We start from the raw sequence: 23,573 nt of genomic DNA, 5'->3' as shown, positions 1-23,573 counted from the left end.
TTGTGTCATCAGCAAAATTGCTGATCCACTTTATCATGTTATCCTCCAGATCATTGATACAGATGACAAGCACCGATCCCTGAGGCAATCATCCACCAACATTCTCTGGCTTCTCCCATCTAGCCAATGTCAAATCCATTTTATTACCTCACCTTGAATACTAAATGTCTGAACCTTCCTGATTAACTTCCCATGTGGGACCTTGTCAAAGTCCTTACTAAAGTCTATGTAGATAACATCTACAACCTTTCCTTCATCAACCTTCCTGGAAACCGCCTTGAAAACTCGATCAGACTGGTTAGACACAACTTATCACACACAAATCCATGTTGACTATCCCCAATCCGTTCAAAGCTATCAAATACTTGTATATCCGATCATTTAGAACACCTTCCAATAATTTACCTACTATGGATGTCAAAGTCACCAGCCTATAACTTCCAGGGTTACTTTTGGAGCCTTTTTTAAACAATGGATCAACATGATCTACTTTCCAGTCCTCCAGCACCACACCTGTGGCTCAGGATATTTTAAATATTTCTGCCAGAGCCCCAGTCATTTCTACACTAGCTTCCCTCAAGGTCCAAGACAATATCTTGTTAGACCTGGGGGATTTATCCACCCTTATTTGCTTTAAGGCAGCAAGCACCTCCTCCTCTTTAATCTGTACAGGTTCCTTTCAGATTTTTCAGTGCTTCTCGGTCAAGTCAGGAGAACAGCAACTGTCCTCAATGAAGGATCAGCAGTGGAGAAGGTCAACAACTTCAAATCCCTGGGTGTGAACATCTCCGACGACCTGTCCTGGAGCCTCTGTACCAATGTAATCATGAAGAAGGCTCACCAGCGGAGGAGATTCAGTATGTCACCGAAGGCTCTAAGAAACCTCTACAGGTGTACTGTGGAGAGCATTTTGGCTGGTCGAATCATTGTCTGGTACGGACGTGCCCATGCTCAGGACAGGAAAAGACTGCAGAGGGTTGGTAACTCGGCCGGCAACATCACGGGCACTAGGATGGCCGTTTCAAACTTACCAAAATGGAGGACATGCAGGGTCAGTGTCAGAAACTCTCTTGGGGGGTGGTGGGGCGCCACTGCCACACTTCTCCCTCATCACGCGTGCGCCAGCCGGTGCTTCGTGCCCCGCCGTCGCACTTCCCCTTCATGGCGCAGGCTGGAGTCGGCACTCGCGCGAGAAGAAACAGGGCTGCATTTGCCCTCTCTGCCACTTAATTGCTCCTCCGTTTGGGGGGCGTAGGGCCTAAAGCTGGACGTCTGGCCACCCTACGAGGACCGGTCTTCGCTCCACTGAGGACGTCGAGGTGGTGTCTGAAAGAAAGAAGCCTCAAGGATCACCACCGCCCAGGCCACGTCCTCTTCACTCAGCTCCCATTGGAGTAAAAGGGTACAGGAGCCTCAAGACCTTCTTGCCCAATGTCATGATTCCTGAATAATCAGTGAACCACAGACACTGCCTTACTTTGATTTTTTTTTTTCTGTCCCTTCAAAATTTATTCTGTCCGGTGGTTCATACAAATGTGTACTGTGATGCAGCTGCAAGACAATAAATTCTGATGTAAGCTCCTGTCAGAGGCCATGGTGGGCGAAACTACAAATCCCAGAAGGCACCTCGGCCGCCCAATCGGAGGGGCGCAGGCGCATCGGTGTCCTGCCGCGCGCAGCGCGCCGAAGGCCAGAGGGCGGCTCGCGCGCCGGTCTGCCGCCATGTTCCGCTTGCTGGCCCCGTGCCGCTCCGCGCTGGCGGCCAGGGCTCGGAGACCCGCCGCCCCGCGGTGCTCCTCGGGCCACGCGGCGCGGCCGGGCGGGAGGCTGCTGGTGGGCGCCGCCGCGTTGGCCGGGGCCACCTTGGCCGCGGGCCTCCTCGTCGGCGTCGGCCGCCGCCGGGCCCGGATGATGGCTTCCAAGAGTCCGAGCGGCCGCGAGCAGCGAGCGCTGGAGGAGCTGCGGCGGAAATGCGGCCGCTTCATGTCGGATCCGGTGACCGACCTCGACCGACTGGTGGAAAGTCGGGGTGACGTGAAGACGGAGATGGAGCTGCTGCTCATGCAGGTGCAGGCAGACGTCTGCAGAGCCTTGGCCGCGGTGGACGGGGGCCAGGCGTTCGTGGTGGACCGCTGGCAACGCGAGGAAGGTATTTCCCAGCCGCGTCCACGGGGGCGAGTGGTCCCCACGGAAACTGGCGTGGAGGAGGCGTGCACACGCTCCCTGGCAGGCTTGGGGGTCGTGGCAAAACGAGAGTGCTTTCATTTTGCATCAGGTTCCCCTTGGACAGGTTTAACTCCCGGACTGAATCGACGCTTCCATCACCCCCCCTTCATCACAAGAGGAGAGGAGTGCAGGGATGTCTTGTTTGGGGGGGGGGGGGGGGGTCTCGCGTGGCTTTCCCCTTTTACTGCTGGGGAACAGAGTTAATGTCCTGTGCAGATCTTCTTCCACTCATTGCTTCGACATTGGGGTTGTCCAGAGATGCAAAATACGCTTCGTAATCATTTCCACGCCTCGGTGAGGGGCTCCAGCCCGAAACGTGCCTGCTGTATCTTCACCTGTTGGACCTGCAGAGTTCCTCCAGCATTTGAAGGGTTTTTTTTTCCCGCTTCACCCCGGTGTCGACAGAATCCTATAGAAATAATAAAGTTAATGTCAAGTAAGGATAAACAAGGTACACAGGAAGCCTATACAAATAATTATATCAAGTAAGGATAAACAAGGTTCATAGGAAGCCTATACAAATAATTATATCAAGTAAGGATAAACAAGGTTCACAGGAAGCCTATACAAATAATTATATCAAGTAAGGATAAACAAGGTTCACAGGAAGCCTATACAAATAATTATATCAAGTAAGGATAAACAAGGTTCACAGGAAGCCTATACAAATAATTATATCAAGTAAGGATAAACAAGGTACACAGGAAGCCTATACAAATAAAGTTAATATCAAGTAAGGATAAACAAGGTACACAGGAAGCCTATACAAATAAAGTTAATATCAAGTAAGGATAAACAAGGTACACAGGAAGCCTATACAAATAAAGTTAATATCAAGTAAGGATTAACAAGGTACACAGGAAGCCTATAGAAATAATAAAGTTAATATCAAGGATAAACAAGGTACACAGGAAGCCTATAGAAATAATAAAGTTAATATCAAGGATAAACAAGGTACACAGGAAGCCTATAGAAATAATAAAGTTAATATCAAGGATAAACAAGGTACACAGGAAGCCTATAGAAATAATAAAGTTAATATCAAGGATAAACAAGGTACACAGGAAGCCTATAGAAATAATAAAGTTAATATCAAGGATAAACAAGGTACACAGGAAGCCTATAGAAATAATAAAGTTAATATCAAGGATAAACAAGGTACACAGGAAGCCTATAGAAATAATAAAGTTAATATCAAGGATAAACAAGGTACACAGGAAGCCTATAGAAATAATAAAGTTAATATCAAGGATAAACAAGGTACACAGGAAGCCTATAGAAATAATAAAGTTAATATCAAGGATAAACAAGGTACACAGGAAGCCTATAGAAATAATAAAGTTAATATCAAGTAAGGATAAACAAGGTACACAGGAAGCCATGTCATTAATTGGGAAAAAAGTAAAAGAAAAACCCCATACTCTTAAATTAATCTAATAATCTAACCCCACCCTACGAGGGTTGCTGGCCAAGTTCAGAAGTGCACTACTACTGATATTGACTATGGGCTCATTTAAAAAAAAATCAGAGATGAATAATCTACAAATTTTGAAAGTAATTGAGAGGTACCCCAAAGAGAGAGAAAGTTAAGATCCATTGCAGTACTAGAACACCTAATTATTTTCCAAAGAAAGACATCACATCCGACAACCATTGAGTATGAACGAGATGGGTGGCTTTTTTTCATCTCAACAAAATGGCCCTTCCAGCAATGAGGGAAGCTAAAGCCACTACATTGGATTGTGATGAAGTCAGTATTAAATCCATTGGCCCACTCACTCCAAAAATAGCAGTGAAAGGGCTGGGATCAAATTAATATTAAGAACTAAAAATAAAGTACAAAATACCCCTTGCCAAAAATTAAAGAGAGGGGGACATAGCCAAAACATATGATATGCCGTGCCTTTCTCAGTTATGCATTTTTCACATTTGGAGGTAATATTAGGGCAACATTTAGCTAACTGAACCTTAGCAAAGTGTGCTTGATGGACTACTTTAAATTGAATGAGTGCATATCTGAATTTCATATTTAAAAATGTTTGCCAGGGTGTTTTTATTTTGCAATCATTCAAATATAGGATGCCCTTTATAAGATGCAGTCCCTACATTCTCAATGTAGCCTGATCAGTGCTTGGTATCAACATTGTAAAATTTTTTCCCCTTTGAATTTATAGTTCCTGAGTTATAAAGATCTTGTTTTCAGTAACAGTGAAACAGTAATTGTTGTATGTGTACTGCTTTCCACAATCCTTTAAAAGTAAACAGAATTGTGAATACATTGCATTGCTCAATAAAGTTGGTCTGAATGAATAGCCTCTAAGTATTTTCAAGGTTCAAGTTCCTTTTATTGTCATCTAATAATAATAATTGTGACATATACGATATACTTTAACTTTTATCTGCCACAAAGCAAACAGAGTTGCAGTGAGCCAAGTGCCCCTAACAGTAGGAGAGAGAGAGAGAAGCAAAAGAGAGTCTCTTCAGAGTCACTGAGTGTCTTTGGATTTGCCTCTAACTCTCCTACAACCTCTGCAGCTGCACAGACTCCTGTTCAATTAATCGGCAACCTGAGCTCCAGATCCAAACCAATATGATCAGGAAGCCTTCAGGAGCTCTTTTTGCCCTCTGCACCCTTTTGAATCCCGACTCCAATACCTGGTTCTCGTAAGCCAGTGGCCAGCAGCTCATGTGGGTCCCTAACTGGAAGTTTCCCGCAGCCTTAGGTCCTTCAGCTGCTGTGGTCACTTCCCTGTAGGCTTGACTCCCATGCTTCTCCCTCTCATTGGTGGGGGGGGGGGTGAGTTGCATATCCCTGTTTCTGGTGCCCTGTGCCTATCCGCTGCTTCCCTGGAGACTGCAACCCCTCTTGGTCACTACCTATCACAATCAATGCTATATTAAGCACAGACCTTGCTGTTGCAGGATTTTACTTACAAATGCCGTCGGCTTCTGTAACAGGTTGTTTAAAGCCTGTATGGAATTTCTGGCACTAGCACCAGGTGGTTTAACCCTTCAGACCAGCGCTGTATTCAGTACATGACCTTTGAGATTGAAACAAAATTAATTCAAGGTGTTAAATTATGTTTCATTTATTATTGCAGGTGGTGGTGGTATAAGCTGTGTGCTTCAAGACGGGAAAGTCTTTGAGAAAGCTGGGGTCAATGTTTCTGTGGTATTTGGCAATCTTTCAGAAGAAGCTGTAAAGCAGATGAGGAGCAGAGGGAAAGCATTGAAGCCAAAAGATGGTAAAGAAGGAACCCTGGCATATTAAATTGGGATCAAAGACAACTTTTGTATGTGAACCATGAATGCTGTTTGGGTGTTATAAGTTTTATCTGTCCGTGAAAACCTATCCGTCCTTTATGCTTTTAATGTGCTCTTGGCCCTCGGATCTTTCTGCTGGAACCCCTCCCCCATCCTCCTCCTCCTTCACATTGCTTCCTGAATGTACTTTCTAAATATTTGACAGTGCTTTGTCACTTTCCACATATATTCCTGTAACATGTGACCTTGCTGGCTGATCCATCACTGAACTGCACTTTTTCTCAGTTCCATGCTATCTTGAACTTGAGCTATGACATACTGGAAAATGGAGTAAAACCTTGTTTATGCTCCAAATGCAGTGGAGGTCTTGAATCCTACATCCTCCCGATTTCAACACAGGATGTTAATACTATGAATGTGACCCTCCAAAACAGCTGCATCTTGGAGTTTTTCCTCTCGTACATGTCACTGAAAATCTTTTCATCCAGTCTTCCTCAATTTCTGTCTCTCTCACTTTGGACAAGTATAATCCAACAGTGTAGAGCAGGTCATCCATGTCAATCATGTTGCCATTTAGGCCAGCCCCATTTACATCCATTTGGTCTATAGCCTTTGAAGCTCTTATCTATCCAATGTCTTTTGAATATTGTAATTGTATCCGCTTCTATAGCTTCCTCTGGCAATTCATTTCAAATATAAATTACCCCCTGAATGGGAAAAAAAATTGCTCCTCGGGTATCTCTTAAATCTCTCTCCACTGTCTTCTAGTTCTCAAATCCTCTACTCTCAGAAAAAGACTGTGCATTTAAATCTTCATAGAGCCAATTTAGTTTAAACAGTTTGCATACATGCCGACTAATTAAAATAGAAAAACTGCAAGTAGCCTATTTTCTTTAAAAAAAAAATTGATGCACACAAGGAGTGAGCCCCAATGTAAATATATTTAAGACAAGGTCAGATAGATTTTTACATAGGGGAATTAAGGGATATGGGGGGAAAAGGCAGATCGATGGGGATGTGTCTGTCATCACATCTGCCATGATCACGTTGAATAGCAGAGCAGGCTCGACAGACTGGATGGCCCTATTCCTGCTCCTATTTCATATGTTCTCAAATAGGAGGAGGAAAAATACGTTTCTTCTTATAAGGAACAAAAGAAAGAAAACATCAACAATGTAAAGCTAGAGAGGACCTGGTCAGAAAATGACTTTGTTTCTCGAGGTATTGAGTTTTGTTTCAAGTTTCAAATTTGCATGAATTGTCACATGCTGAGATATGGTATAAATGTTTGTTTTCATTTATATCTAGTTAGGCTATCCATACACAAGTACAGTAGAGTAAAACAGTACTGAAGGTTATGGTTGCAGTGAGAGATCAGTTCGTAGGATAGGACTCAAGGACTGATCAGAGTGGGATCAAAGATTAAAGTGACTGGGAACTGGAAACTTGGGGTCAACCTTCTGCTAAGAAGTTATCCAATGTACAATAGAGTACATTATGTGTATTAAATATATTCAATATATTTGAAGGATTTTTCTCCTTCATGTGGACTGAATGTAGTGAGCAGGAGAAGATGGGTCTCTGGATATATGGGAAGTTGCCAGAAGAAGAGGAATGGCGTAGGTAAAGTTAGAAGAGTGAATCAAGGTAACCAAAATAAATGATTGCTTCAGTATTGAAAAATGAAGGAAGGGGAAACCAGGCCTCACGTTGCATTGTGTACAATTGACGACACTACCACTTTGTGTTATTGAGTTTCTCCTGATCGCAACCCCTTTATTTTCCCTACCTCTTTCACTTTTGCTGTAACTTGAGCTTGTTTATAGCATCCAGTCCTGATTGAATGCATTGACCAGACTTGATAGCTGTGACCTGATGTGCTGTTTATCTCCAACATTTGATTTTATTTTACACTATTGTCAAAAACAGTTTTGTGCCCCTTTTTCAGTTGCAGCAGTGGGCTCATTACCTGATCCGACATCAGTGCCAGTATTATAGGATTAATGGTTCAGCATCAGTACTTGACTGCAATGACTGCACTCTGAACTCGTTCACTTGCATCAATGGTAGAGTCTAACTGTATGAGATTTTGTTCATACCAATAACCTGCATGTAGTTCCCTTTCCTATTAAAAGAAAGCCCAAGGTGGTGTATTTTCAAACAGTTTTAAGTTGCCACTGGCAGCCACCATGCCATCACATTCTCACAAAGGCAAAGTGATGAGAAGTTGAGTAGTTCAACCATGGCAGGACCTGGGGGAGTGTTGTAGAACAGAGAGTCCTTGGTGTACAAGTGCATTATTCCCAGAAAATGGGGATTCAGGTAGACAAGGTGAAGAAGGTGCATTGTACACTTGCCTTCATCAGACAGGGCATTGAGTATAGGAGTTGGGATGGCAAATAGCGTTTTTTAAAAAAAAAGATATTAGTGAGACTGTGCATGTGCAATTCTAGACACCAAACTACATAAAGAATGTGATTAACCTTTTTGCTCAAGGTTGACGAGTCTAAAACTAGAGAGTATAGGTTTGAGGTGAGGGAAAAGATTTGATGGGGACATGAGAAAAGTTTTTCCACACAGTAGGTAATGGGTATATAGAATGAGCTGCCAGACTGAGGTAGGCCCAATTACAATGTTTAAAACACAGGTTTTCAATCTTTTTCCTTCCACTCACGTACTGCCTCAAGTAATCCCTATGCCAAAAGTGCTCTGTGATTAGTAAGGGATTGTTTAAGGTGGTATGTGGGTGGAAAGAAAAAGTTTGAAAACCACTTTTAATTGTACCTAATTGACTCGTTCTGTACATGGTTTCATAACTCCAAAGGAGACGGACCAGTGACAATTTTTCTCAAGCAAAATATTTCAGTAACCATTGGGTGGTTCTCAACCTTTTTTTCCCAATCATATAACACCTTAATTAATCCTTTACTAATCACAGAGCATTACTTAAAGTGGTACGTGATTGGAAAGAAAATGTTTGAAAACCACTGGTTTAAAAGATATTTGGACAGGTACATGGTTTGGAAAGGTTAAGAGTAATTTGGGCCAAATGAAAGCAAATAGGATGAGCTCAGGAAGGCACAGTGGTTGGCATGGGTGAGATGGGCCAAAGATCCTGTTCCAAGATGTAGCACAGCAACTCAGTTTACTAGGGTTGGTTTGACTTGAGGGTCTGCAGCAGGAGGGAGATTTCTTAAGATGTGGTTTTGGTGCAGGATACAAGTGCAATATAATAACACAGAAAATATAGTTTGGTGTATGTTGCTTTGATTTGCAGGGAAACTGCCATTTTGTGCCATGGGAGTGAGTTCTGTGATCCATCCCAAGAATCCTCACATTCCAACCATCCATTTCAACTATCGATATTTTGAAATTGAAGAAGATGGTAATTTAAAATATTTCATACATTCAATGGTAGATTGCTAAGTAATGTTAGTGTGCATTATCATATTGAATTGCATTTTTTTGGCAACTGTCGCTAATAAAGAGCAATATTGGGATGTATGCTTTGTGCGCTATCAGATGATAACTTTATTTTTAGTATAATTTTGAGCATTGTTGATGCAGTACATCAACTGCGCTGGGCAAGTCACGTCTCCAGAATGGAGGTCCATCGCCTTCCCAAGATCGTGTTCTATGGCGAGCACTCCACTGGCCACCGTGACAGAGGTGCACCAAAGAAGAGGTACAAGGACTGCCTAAAGAAATCTCTTGGTGCCTGCCACATTGACCACCGCCAGTGGGCTGATATCGCCTCAAACCGTGCATCTTGGTGCCTCACAGTTTGGCGGGCAGCAACCTCCTTTGAAGAAGACCGCAGAGCCCACCTCACTGTCAAAAGACAAAGGAGGAAAAACCCAACACCCACCCCCAACCCACCAATTTTCCCTTGCAACCGCTGCAACCGTGTCTGCCTGTCCCGCATCGGACTTGTCAGCCACAAACGAGCCTGCAGCTGACGTGGACATACCCCTCCATAAATCTTCGTCCGCGAAGCCAAGCCAAAGAAAAAAACAACTCTGATTATCCAAAATTGGAGCTGGAAGTGACGTCTGTTTGGCTCTGAAATTTTTTTTGTATGATTGAGGATTTCAGAAATCCTCATTTATCCAAAAAATTTCGAAGCTGAAGTTGTCATTTCACCTCTGAAAAACTTTGTTTCCGATATCCTCATTTATCCAGTCAGAAATCCTCAATGACGTGAATTTTTTTTGGGAACTGAACTGATGTTACAGGTTGAAAAAATTTTGGAATTTTGACAAAACCTCTGAGTAGAAGTAAGTGTTTGGAGTTGGATTTATCTTATTTTGTTCATTTTTTTTAGTGAAAATTAAACTTGTTTCATGCTTAAAAAGCCTTCCCTTGTTGTTTCCTGTTTAAACACTGTTACAAGTGATTTGCTGTTGCTTTATTGGGCTGGTTTTTTTTTAAAAAAAGTAATCCGAAAATATTGTTTATCTGAAAAGGGTCCAGTCCCAACCATTTTGGATAATCAAGAGTTGTACTGTTTTTTCTAATTCTTATTTTCACGGCGAAAAGGTAATTAATGTGGAGTGCAATAGTTTGTCATGAACCAGAGGATGCAGTTTCATTTTAAAGGTTTTATGCCTTGCAGATCACATGTAAGTCATTGTCTTCGATTAAATCAGCCACCCAATTTGTCGTCCTTGCTACTTCTCCAGCCACATGGAGACCAGTTAGGAACATGGAAACAGCTCCTTTGGTCCATCACGACCATGTTGCCCATCACCCATTTTTTTTTCTTCCCACATTCCCATTCTCCCCTCTGATTCTAATGCTAGAGCCAATTTACAGTGTACAACTCGTACATCATTTGGAAGAGTGAAGAAGCTGGAGCACCCAGAGGAAACTTGCACAGTCACAGGGAGATCGCTCAAACTACACGCAGACAGCAGTTGGCAAAATTGTTGGTGCTGAAGCTGTAAGGTAGCAGCTCTTCAACCACTGGGCCAACCCTGATCTCTTGATTGGTTCATAATCAACTCTATAGAAGTCATTCTTTTTGAGAGGTGTTATACAATAATCAAAAATTTGACTAATTCACATGAAATATTTTGGACTAACTACCTTTCTAACTTTCACGTGGATATATTTGCATGAGTTCAAACGTATTGGGATTGTAAGTCTTTGACGGCACGGGCTCATGGGCTGAAAGGGCCTGTTATATAGGTCTATGTCATTTAAGCTTTTTCTTCACTTTGTTTCGTACACGAGATTCTTGGAGAACTGCTGAAGATTGTGTTAATTTTCAAATTGGCTACAGATGAGGCGAATGATATGTTGAGGGGAAATGGGCGAATGATATGTTGAGGGGAAATGGGCGAATGATATGTTGAGGGGAAATGGGCGAATGATATGTTGAGGGGAAATGGGCGAATGATATGTTGAGGGGAAATAGGCGGTAGTTGTGCCTGCACCTGTGCAGATCATTACCATTGGTGGATGTCAAGACTCTAGGCATTTAGAGTGCTTCAGTCATTTCATGTCAAGGCTTTTGGAGTCAGCCCCGAACCCACGACCAAACCTAATTCACGGTCAGTGTGCAGTTCATGCACTTCATTTTTGAGGACTGCTGATGTCGTATTCTGATCAATAGACAACCCTGCAAATGTGAAATGCATCTTGATTAGGCAACCCATTAAAGTTTGTAATTTCTTGACGGCCAGGTCAGAAGGTATGGTGGTTTGGAGGAGGGACAGACCTCACGCCTACTTACCTGAACAAAGATGATGCAGTTCATTTTCACCAAACTCTCAAGGAAGCCTGTGACAAACATGACCAGAGTTATTATCCTGCTTTTAAAAAATGGTGAGTAAAACCGACAATATCTCTTTCTTAACAAAATAGCATGGTCCATTATTTTTCTATTTTAAATTTTGCTGCAAAATTTCTAACTGCGAGGACAAACTTTGTGCAACCTTGTTGTTCATAGGACTGTATCTCAACAAGAGATTTGACCTCGTGCAGTGACTAAGATAACATGGGTAGGGAAATTCTCAACCATTTTGGGAGTGTTCAAACAGTATGGTAATCTCTGCCTGCATTGAAACAGCAGGGAAAGGAGGGAGGGGAAAATGGAAGTCACAGACATGAAGAGAAGGAAAAAATATTTCAAGTTGCAGAAAGTGTAAAATATAGAAGCCTAACAGGTATTAATGGAATAAATTTAATGGGGTCAAAAGCAAACACGACCATATTTTTATTTGTAAATGTTAGATTGGCAGGATTTTTGTTCTTGCTATAAATTTTTCGTTTCTTAAACTGATCCTTCATTAACTTTTCATCAATAATCCATTTCATTAAAAGGGAAAGAAAGATGTGATGGAGTAAAAAGCTTTTCTCATTAAATTGTTGGATTTTCATATTTCCAAGATTAACAGATGGAATGAATCAACACACTTAAGGTTAATTAGATGGTTTTTGACAGTAATTGCAAAGTCATATTCTTAACATTTAAATTGCAATAAAATGGGCACGCTTTAATTAATTAACAATGCTTTGTCATTCTGTTCTGTATGTTTCAATGTGATAATGATGTGCAGCATCTGGAGAAATACAACTATGGTTTGGAACAATTTAATTTCTACTCAATAACATATGCAGATGTTGTAAACAGCAGTTCAACATACATGTTAATAACTGTCTATTCCACACCTTTTTGGTATTTTGAATATCTTTCATTCTTTACTTCAAGGCCGCTTCCTATGAATATATCTAATGTTCAATGCTACATGTGCTGTGTAAAAGGGAGATTTAGATTAAGCTGCAAGAACATTGATAGGAGTCATAACTGAGATAAGTGACTGAGCACATTTGTGATCTGCAAGTTAATACTTAAACTTTGTATGTGAAGGCAGATCACTGTGACTTTGAATTAGGAAGCCATTATCAAGGGTGAACAAAAGATTCCAAATGTCAGTCCTTCTCGCTTACGTGCCAATTTGTAGTGGGTGGGTTAATCTGTTTAAAGCTGATATTTCACTTGCGACCATGATGAGAACAAAGCTGTAAATTTTTAGCATTTACATGTTGCTTGGTCTTTGACTGTTTTTAAATTTATACCTTTTTCTAATATCCTTGCTAGTCGTATTTGGATTCGGAGAGATAATGCCTTTTTCATCCTAGTACAGTAGGAGTCCGAAAATCCAGACTGCTTGGGGATTGGGTTGGCCTGAATTTTCCGGATTCACTGACAGTATTTCTAAAATTTCAATTTAAGGAAGAATAAAGAAGAAATGAACAGGTAAATGTTGATTAGCAAATACAGCATTCTTCTTTTATCAAAACGAACCGTTTTAAAGAAAAATAAAGTCAACAAGCATGGTAGCTTGTTGCCTTTGTGGCACTTGGGCATAAAGCCTGCTAAATTTTAAAAGTTTGAGTTTTTGAAGAGTCTGGATTCTCGGGTGATCCGGATTTCTGGCATCTGGATTTTTGGACTTCTACTGTAGTCCAATGCTGGTGAAACTCAGGAGGTCAAACAGTGTACTTTATGTAGCAAGTCCATCAGTGTATGACCAAAATGTAGGCAGGTGCTTGAATAAAGTAGTGGGCATTGTTCTCTCCATAATTGAAAAATTAAAGATATCACTAATCTTGGTAAAATTTTGTTGGGATGGCAAAGTTTGATATTAATAATTGGCACTTAAACGTATTTCCATTTTAAAATCTATCCTTGTTTTTTTTGGCTAATGGAGAAACAACCCTGTTTGCGGCTGTCTCTTGCAAAGGAAGCTGAAATAATGCCCCATCTGTATTTGTCCTTTGTGTTTCTTTCTCCACAATGCTTTAGAACATAGCGAACGTAGAACAATATAGGCCCTTCGGCCCTCGATGTTGTGCCGACCCATATATTCCTTCCTTAAAAAAAGTACTAAACCCTCCCTACCCCATAACCCTCTATTTTTCTTTCATCCATCTGTCTTTGTTGTTGTTGTATTGGGACAGTATCTAAAACTGAGATGTTCTTGAGAACAAGTTCATCCTTATGAAATTAATTATTTCAACGTTTGCATTTCTACTATTCTCTTTGGATTTGTATGACTATCTCAATACATTTTGGGGGGGGAGGTGCTGCACTTACCAGCACTGGAAGTGCATAGGATCCAATGCCTCTGTGCCAGAATAAGCAGGGTTTAATTTTATTTTTGGAAATAATACAACATTTTCTTTTTTCTCTTTGGCTTGGCTTCGCGGACGAAGATTTATGGAGGGGGTAAAAGTCCACGTCAGCTGCAGGCTCGTTTGTGGCTGACAAGTCCGATGCGGGACAGGCAGACACGGTTGCAGCGGTTGCAGGGGAAAATTGGTTGGTTGGGGTTGGGTGTTGGGTTTTTCCTCCTTTGCCTTTTGTCAGTGAGGTGGGCTCTGCGGTCTTCTTCAAAGGAGGTTGCTGCCCGCCAAACTGTGAGGCGCCAAGATGCACGGTTTGAGGCGTTATCAGCCCACTGGCGGTGGTCAATGTGGCAGGCACCAAGAGATTTCTTTAGGCAGTCCTTGTACCTTTTCTTTGGTGCACCTCTGTCACCTTGGCCAGTGGAGAGCTCGCCATATAACACGATCTTGGGAAGGCGATGGTCCTCCATTCTGGAGACGTGACCCATCCAGCGCAGCTGGATCTTCAGCAGCGTGGACTCGATGCTGTCGACCTCTGCCATCTCGAGTACTTCGACGTTAGGGATGAAAGCGCTCCAATGGATGTTGAGGATGGAGCGGAGACAACGCTGGTGGAAGCGTTCTAGGATCCGTAGGTGGTGCCGGTAGAGGACCCATGATTCGGAGCCGAACAGGAGTGTGGGTATGACAACGGCTCTGTATACGCTTATCTTTGTGAGGTTTTTCAGTTGGTTGTTTTTCCAGACTCTTTTGTGTAGTCTTCCAAAGGCGCTATTTGCCTTGGCGAGTCTGTTGTCTATCTCATTGTCGATCCTTGCATCTGATGAAATGGTGCAGCCGAGATAGGTAAACTGGTTGACCGTTTTGAGTTTTGTGTGCCCGATGGAGATGTATATTATAGCACAGAGATAGGCCCTTTGGGTCTTCTAGTCTCTGTGACCCATTTTTCCCACTGACCTGGATCTATCTAGGTATTTTTTAAAAACTGATCCTCACTGAGTTACATAGCAAGTGGATTTTTACCTCCCTCTCATCTGCTATTGCACACTCTGGCAACTGTAACATGGATAACTGCCCATATCAATTTTCCTTATTTCATGTGATGAGTGACTTGTTTTCTTGTGATCTTCACATCTTTTGAATGCTTGAAAGCTGCATCCCAGCATGAAACAACTTTAGAGACGGGATTCCAGAGGTTCTAATGGTTACACACTTTTGCCCTTTGTGCTCGATCACTCAGTGCCATTAATTCAATAGGTAATCATTCCAAATTCTCTAAATCCAGGTTGTTTTGAGTTTTATTTTCATTTACGATACAAGTGAATCCATTTTTAGGAAGTTTGAAATCTTCTCTAGCCTTGCAACTCTCAGATTTGCCCTCCTCCAATTTAAAATGGGTGCTGCGGATAGCATAGCAGTTAGTGCAATCCCTTTACAGCGCCAGCGACCAGGTTCAAATCCCACACTGTCTATAAGGATTTCCTGTGTCTTCATGGGTTTCCTCCCACCCTCCAAAAACACAGTGATATGGATCAATTTGGTATCATGGGCACTTGGGTTGGAAGGGCCTTTGAAATGGTAATTAGTTTAATGATGTAAGTGTGTGGACTATTATATGCACCTCCATTGTAGTTTAATTATTACAAAAGAGAGAGACAGAATTAGAAATGTTTGCAATTGTATAAACCTCTTCCCACCCCTCCTTTCCCACATAAAGGTGCGATAATTATTTTGTCATCAATCATCGTGGAGAGCGGAGAGGAGTGGGTGGCATATTTTTTGATGACTTGGATTCTCCCTCAGCAGAAGAGCTGTTCAAATTTGTCCGTAGCTGTGCTCAGGCAGTCATTCCTTGTTACATTCCCATCGTGAAGAAGCATCTGCATGACTCCTTTACACCAGAGGAAAAGGCATGGCAGCAACTCCGCAGAGGCAGGTAGGTTAAGTGAATTCTCAAGAAATAAACTGCCTTGCAGATGCTGATTCTCTTATCACCATGTTGTAACTTGAAAGCCTTTACTTTCCTCATCAAAATGTATCTGCATTGATAAGGAGTCGAGTATTTCCCTTTAGGACACACAATGTATTGTATAATGAATTAAATGCCTTTTGAAATATTTAATTTTTGAAATGTATTAACAATGTGATAATCAATCTGTGCTATATTAATCTGAAATGAGGATCAAAAATTGTCTGTGTATGATTCACAGATAACAAGAACCACTGTCTAACAATTTGGCACATCAGTAAAGCAATTTGCTGTAAATGTCGTTTGTCTTAAGACGATCTTCAATTATATGCCAGAAGTTGCTGTCATCATTTTGCAAGACCATTTTTCTTCAGTAATGGCTTTCATTTCTTTCTTCCCTTTAAACAAACTCCTTAGAGTGTGAGGAGAGTCTTTCACCTGGCATTCTTGTGCAAGAAAGCTGATTCATGCCAGAGATTCACCTAGTAAGTGTGAGAGATGAGAAAAACTGATATTGCAATATGAACATGAAGAAAATAAAATTGATACATAAGTAAATGAATGAAGCCAGTACAAACAACATGAGACATGGATATTAGAAGGCAGGAAGCTGACACTGTCTGAGTAAGATAAGAATCTCCTAGAGAATCAGCAAGTTCACTGAAGGAGATAAGGACAGACAATTGATGATAGAAGTAGAGCTAGTCTGAACAGATAAGGGTCTCCAAGCCCCAGACAGAATTAGCAAGGCTAATTAGACAGTATTAGCCAGTTCTACATATATAATTAGTAAGCCTTACACAGATTTATCAAGTTATGTATATTAAACTAGTAAACCCTAGACAGGATTAGCGAACTCTGCATATGAAGAGACTGTAGCTCTGAGAGGTGTGAATGGGGACAAGGGCAAGGTTGTGAATAAGGACAATGAGAATAATGACATGAGAAGACACCAACAGGATACCCCCTGGTCCTCCAAGTGCACAGAAACAGCACGTAGGCAGGCAGGATTGCCTAATGCCAAACCTCTCCAGCAGGAGGCAGAAGAATGTAAGGGGGGGGGGGGTTATTCCTATACTGAGATAAACTATAAAAGTTGGGTGAGCCCCAGTGTATGTGTGTATTCCCAGGGTAAGGGGAAGCACCCAACTTTGCATTGTTGTATAATAAATGTTCTTTGTTCTCAATTTTTGTCTTGAGCAATTTCTTTAAAGGTAATTCTGTTTCTAACATAAGTGATAAAGAAGAAATTTTAGTAAGTGGAACCATTCTCTTTAATTCAACCCAAAGTCGATCAGAGTATGCAGTTGTTGGATCGGTGCAGATTAATTGCCACATTTAGTTCCTCTACTGTCAATATCAAAAATAATCTGATGTTTTCTTTATGGCATAGAAGATGCCAAAGTATCTCTATCCTAGGAAAGGAGAGGAGAAATTTCCACACTGAAGGTGAATGGCTAGGTTTTTTATTAAAAAAAGAATGTTTTTTGCGCCTAGCCAATTTTTGTCTTGCATATAAGAGGAGGAAGAGTAGAGACAGCAAGCAAAACTGAACCGAAGCACATTCTCTAGGAAAATGTTATAGTAGCCGACCTATTGTTAGAGTTCCCGGAACTGAACTATGCAAAATGTTCCAGCAGATGGCACTATGTGTTTGGTCATAGTTTGGACAGAACAATACAAAAATAAGCTGGATAAATTCAGCATCCATAGTTTTAAAAAAGGCTAACCAGTATTTTGGGCCCGAGACCTTTGACCTGAAATGTTAGTTACCCTTTAATTCCTATGGATGCTGTGTGACCTTCTGAGTTTCTCTGCAACATTTGTGTATTGCTCTTTACCCCAGCATCTGCAGATTTTCTTGTTTAACTCGGTTTGGACAGAACAATTAGTTTGAAACTTTGGAGAATAAATAGTCTTAACTCTTCCTACAGCTTTGAATATACTTTTTAATGATTTAAAGTTTTACATAATTTATTTTTCAGAAAGTAAAATGCATGATTTCTCCAGATTTAGTCCAATAGCATGCAAACAATTTTTATGCAGAAAGGTGATGCATTCCTATAATCTAACAAGCCAATTCTCAAATATCCTCCTGCTTTTCTATCAACTGTAATTTATTTTTTCACCATGACCTCTTTCAGATATGTTGAATTCAACCTAATTTATGATCGAGGAACAAAATTTGGCCTTGCAACTCCAGGATCCAGGATAGAAAGCATTTTGATGTCTCTTCCACTGACCGCTAGGTAAGGGTTCAATACAAATACCGAATGCCTCAGCATCTTTATCCATTGACCTTCCAGTATTATATACTGATGTGCTTGATGGGTTGAACACAGATGTGCTGGGACTTGCTATTTGAAATGACATTTGTACTTCAAGATTCTTGAAATGTAATTATATAGCATTAAACAAATAGAATTTTTTTAACCAACAGTATTGGTTTTATTTTGTTGTATATTTCACACTCCCATTTAACCCCAATGATTATAATACTTCCACATCTGAAAACTAAATACATTCCTTTTTGCCACTTTCCATATTTTAACACTTGGTAATGTTTGCTCAGTTGGCCTTTATCTTTTGACTTGTCTGTGTTCCCTAAGTATGGTGATTCAAAATAGAGACAATAACAGATAGACTACGTTCAGTAAAATCACTTTGCTAGTGGAGCAAGCTGAGAATGATGTGAAACTTGGGCAAAATGATGAAGAATGGAGATTGGAGGATTACAAGGAACCATAAAATAATACACTTGCACATAAAGCCAGAAACACATGTTACATTTTTATGTTTGTTTAATCGATATAACCTTTCTTTTGAACCATGGTGATTAAGGCCAAGCCAAACAAAATTGCCAGGAAATTCATTCCCTTATGGTAATGTTAAGCACATCATATTAGATCCATGAATGTTCCACTTTGATTCCAAAATTCATTCATTTGAAGGCAGTGGGATGGATATAGGAGATATTGTATAACAATGGATAAAGGAAACATTTATGGATTTTTTCTACTTATGTAGTCATACTGCAATATTGCCTCAAATTTTTGTCAAAATAATAGTCTAATGGTATTGGTCACAAATTTTTTAAATAAAGCAATTTCAGGAAAGTATGGATACAGTTTTAAATGCAAAAATATAAAATTACTGGCAGAATTGCGGCAATGTGCCTTTGAATTGCAAACAATGGCATCTTTCTTGTCTGACACTTCATTTATCTGTAGTAATTATTGCAAAGTTCTTGATGAAGAAAAATTGCCAAAGCAAATTTCAAGTTTAGAAACTTTGTCAATAATGTGATATATCTTGGTGCTTGTTTACCTCTGTCGCATTGAAAATGATCCATTGTAAGTGTGGAATGTTTCTTTAAGTTTTATTTTATTGCTGAAGACTATTTTTACATCGATAATTATTTTAAATTTTTATACCATTTTGTTGTATTATAAATGAAATGTGAATATGAGGCTCTTGTAAAATAGGGAAGCTTTGTGTTTATTCCATTTCTCTACTTTATTTGTCTTAGAATTTATTGAATCTAAATTAGTTTCCTTGTTCCGACTGTGCAATCATTTCTCTGCCCTGGTTATTCGGTCATTTCACTGGCAAATTTGAAATGTCTCATTTCCAGTGCTTTTTACCCCCACACAAAATAAAGTGGAGATTTACCAGATGAGAGAAGTGAAAAAGACAGAAAGTTATGCAGGTTGTATTAAAAGTGTAATTTTTCACAAATCGAGACAGATGTCAGGACTGCAGTTCATCTATGTTTTGCTCTTGCTTTTGTTCTGCAGATGGGAATATATGCACAATCCTGCCAAAGGCACCAAAGAGGCAGAAATACTAGAAGTATTGAAACACCCAAAAGACTGGGCCTCTTAATGTGGATAAACAAGGTTAAACCTGAAGGAAGAAAAGCAAACTTATTGTTCTTTCGCTGCACTGTTTTGCAAAATTTAGATAAGCGTAATGTCATTTTTATCAGAAAGTGTATTTCCTTCATCCCCAAAATAACAATATCTATAAAATAGTTTAATTATTTTTAAACAGTGTTCTAATGCACTCCGTGTAAGTCCTGTTATTATTCCAAATGTTCCATTTCAACTCTGAGATGATTGGAGATGGAGAGGAAAAATGTTTCTGAAGACTGAGTTGGTGTCAAAAGTCTCTATGCACTTTGTGCCACATTGAAAGAATTAAGAAAGAATAGCCATATCTCAAAATTGGTCTGAGCAAAGTATCAATGTTGCTTTAGTTCAAAATGAATTGTGCAGCCTATCAAAAATTGGTGTATTATTAGTCTTGTTCATTTTTTATATGTCTAGTCAGGTTTATTATAACAGAAGAAATGCAAAATCAATGGAATTCAACTACTTTGAATATGTGGTGTCTTTTTTTAAAGGATATTTTCCTTGATAATGGAATATAAATTTTTTCCAAAGTTGTTTATATTTTCAAATATTTAGAAAAATCACAAGTGCAAAAATATTTATTCTTAATGTATGATAAAGATTCAAAGATTTTGTGCTTTAGAACCAACAAAAAGACAATGTGAGGTTCTTTATGAATCTTTTTTATTCCTATGCACCTTTTTTGTCTTTCTGAAACTTTTCAGAACTGTTAATATGCCCTTCAGATGTTGGGATTTATAAATGGTATTTGCATTGAATTGTTAATTCTTTTACTTATTAAAATGAATACATTTCATATTAAATTACACATTATTTGCTGATTGTAATAAACACTCTAGTTTCCCACAAACTCATTATTTCATGAATCTTGTAAAATACACCTATGTATTAGCATTAAAACTTGAATCGTTGGCCCTTGCATGCTCTCTTGGTCACTTGCTTCCCTGTTATTTGTTTATTTTCTCCTGGCGGATGGGGATATTAACATTTTATTAATAGAATTTTATTTGAAGTGGCTGAAAAAATATCAAATACATCATGGGGAACTGATGGTGAATGGATGGAAGCCATTTCTGCTTGTTGGCAAATTTGGGGAAAGGATTAGCGTTAACCCTTTCAAGAGTGAAGTTACAAAGACATGTCTGCACACAGAAGATAGTAAAAGTCTGGAAAACTCTTCTGTAGAAGCATAGATAAGGTAGATAGTTAGCACTGTTCTCCCAGAGCAGGAGTAGCAAACACCAAAGGACATCTGTACAAAGTGAAGGGAGGAAGGTTGAGGGGAAAGCTTGAGTTTGTTTTTTTTTAAGATTCGTGGGTGCCTGGAATGTATTGCCAGGGGTGGTGATGGAAGCTGGAACAAAAGTGGTATTTAAGAGACTCTTTGACAAGCACATGAAAGAAAAAGAGGGTTATGATGTAGGGAGAGGGTTTAGTTTTTTTTGGAGGGCACTGCGACAGGTTATATTTTATATATAAATGTCTTTTAAAGAGATAGATTGTAGGGGTTTAGACTAGGTCAAAAACAGACATGAACACTTCACAATAGAGATGTCATTTAAAATGCAAGAGCTTTGCTCGAGCTGGACACCCGGGCACCAGTAATTTTGCAAAAACAAACTGCTAAAGAATTTCAAAAGCAGGTGCAAATAGAAGAGTCCAGGGGCCGATAAGATCTTCCAAAGATTAGGTCTGGAGCCTTGGGGATCATGTGGTTTTGGAAGCAGAGAGAAGGAAAAATGTGATTCTTTGGAGAGAGAATTAAGTTCTGCAGTGGTTTTTGAGTCAGTCTTCAAAACCCCATTTTGAAGACTGGTTCTGAGTTCTGCCTGTTGAAAAACCCTTGTGGTCCTTACAAGAAGAAATGGCTGGCAAGAGCATTTCTCCTGAAATGTGGGAAACCAGAAGAACTCTGTGGTGACCTGGAAGAAAAGGTCATAATTTGGAAAACCCATTATAGGGCAAGTTTCTTTGGCAAGACACTGATGGAAGTAAACCAGTTTGTGTATGTCCAACGAGCAATGAATCTCTGAAACCAACAAGAACCCTCCTGAGCAGTAACCATTTAACTTTAAGCACCAGAGCCTGGTGGAGAGTCATAAATGTTGAATTCTGTGCATAGTATAAGAATTGCCTGACACCAGTGAGTGGGAAGTGAGATTGGACTGTGAATCAAAGAACTTTCCTGAACATGTACACATTACATACATGTGTGCTTAGAATTAGAAGGGAATTAAGTTAATAGTAACAAATTAAAGTGTGATCCAGTTTTTATCTTCAAAGAAAATTAAAAGCAACTTTTGTTGAAGTAACCATTTGTCTTGGTGTACTTCTATTGCTGCTGGGTTCTGGGGTCCTCTGGGCCCATAAAAACACATATGGGTCAGTACAACATTGGAGGCTGAAGGACCTGTGCTATGCTGTTATGCTCTGTGTAATCAGCATTGGGTGCTGGGTCAATTTTCAAGTTTAAATCTGATACAGATAAGACTGCAATGGTCAGTTGCGATCTTGTTTTTTTTTTCCAAAATTATATATATTTTATTTAATATGAAACATATCACTATTTCAAACTTAATCCAAATACATGTATTTTATAAAAAAAATAGAAAGTAATGAGAGGGTATGTTTGAAATTCATTTAAATTTTAATACTGACACTTTGTAAATATGGCTCCATATTTCACAAAATGTATGATGTTTATCTCTTAAATTATAAGTAATTTTCTCAAGCAGAATACAACTCCGAACTTCTGCATGATCTTGTTGAAGATAGAATAGTTTTGACAAGCTAAGCATCGTATTTCCTGTTCTTGTGCTCCATGTTGGCTCATGCTATCCTACTCATCGGAATGTGTTGGTGTTACGCACTTCAAAAACGTTAAAATGATTTTTCTTGAACTCCCTTGTTTTATCAATGTTTTTGATTTATGTGGGCAGTGGTTCTATTCTCGCAAATGAAAGCAGTGTTTGTGGAAGCAATATTTGGCAGGGGAGATGGCTACTGTCATTAGAAGGCAGCGTGACCCTGGATCACTTGCTGTCTCTGAAGTGACTTTCCTTTTTTATTTGTAAAATGGTGCATGGTGACTCCTTGCTAGTCTTTGAAATGCAAAATAAAGTTTTATACTTTACCCTGGTGTGTATGATAATAAATCTTAACCTATTGCCTCTACATGTGTCCACAATCTTTAAAGGCTACAAAGTGGTGATTCCTCTGTGACAGGTTGAAAAAAGAACACCAGTCAAAGCAGCATTTCCCTGATGCTGCCTTGTATTGATTTCTAGTAAGCAGTACCTGTGCCTTTTCCAGTGCCTTGATATCTTTCTTCTTCTAATAATGCAAGCCTCCAAGCCTACCCTAAGTATACATGAAAATGGAAAAAAAAGCATTGACAATCAGTCCCCTCAAGCCTGCCCTGCTATTTAACTGATGCATACTGACCCCATCTCTTCTATACCATTTTTCCATAACCCACAATACCTAGTTCTTCTAAATATTTATCAACCACTAGTTCTATCCCTCTGGCCTCAAATGACCAATTTATCCCAACTCTATTTTCTATATAATAGCCAGTTTTCAATCTCTGCTAACACACTTCCTCCAATAACTCAGGCTCTTAATTTATGCACCAGTCTCTCATGTATCATATTGACAAATGCCTTTTGGAAATCTAAATACAATGCATCTAGAAGTTTCCCTCTATCTTCTCTCCCTCTGATTTCCTCAAAGAATTTTGAACAAATTTGTCAAGGATGATTTATCTTTCATAAAATAAGTGATTAATATTGAATATTTTTGCAGGTTATAATTATGGTTATGGATAAATATGTATTTAAAAGAGATTGTGGGGGGAGGGGTGGGGAAGGTTAGTGTAGGTCTCCACAAACAGAGTAGCACATAAAACATCTCATTTAAAATGTAGGAGCTTTGATGAAACTAGACATTGAGGCTCAGGTTGATTTTGCAGAGACAATGGAATTGCTTTGGAAAGAACTTCAAAAGGAGGTGCAAATTGAACTCAAGTTCTGATAAGATCTTTCAAAGATTGGTTTTGGAGCCTT

At 39.8% G+C, this 23,573-nt stretch overlaps 1 protein-coding gene across 1 annotated transcript; it reads left to right on the top strand.

Moving 5' to 3' along the window:
• The first annotated feature begins 1,707 nt into the window (after window positions 1–1,707).
• On the top strand, window positions 1,708–20,428 carry cpox (coproporphyrinogen oxidase). Its single transcript, XM_069888757.1, has 7 exons — window positions 1,708–2,149; window positions 5,328–5,471; window positions 8,768–8,875; window positions 11,178–11,319; window positions 15,344–15,562; window positions 17,740–17,844; window positions 19,393–20,428. The coding sequence occupies exons 1-7, from the start codon at window positions 1,723–1,725 to the stop codon at window positions 19,478–19,480; spliced, it is 1,233 nt and encodes a 410-aa protein (XP_069744858.1). The 5' UTR covers window positions 1,708–1,722; the 3' UTR covers window positions 19,481–20,428.
• The last annotated feature ends 3,145 nt before the right edge of the window (window positions 20,429–23,573 follow it).

The sequence above is a fragment of the Narcine bancroftii genome, chromosome 7, assembly GCF_036971445.1.
Source record: "Narcine bancroftii isolate sNarBan1 chromosome 7, sNarBan1.hap1, whole genome shotgun sequence".
In the NCBI taxonomy this organism is placed as follows: domain Eukaryota; kingdom Metazoa; phylum Chordata; class Chondrichthyes; order Torpediniformes; family Narcinidae; genus Narcine; species Narcine bancroftii.
Note: the sequence above shows the minus strand (reverse complement) of the source record. Positions and strands in the feature narration are given on the sequence as shown.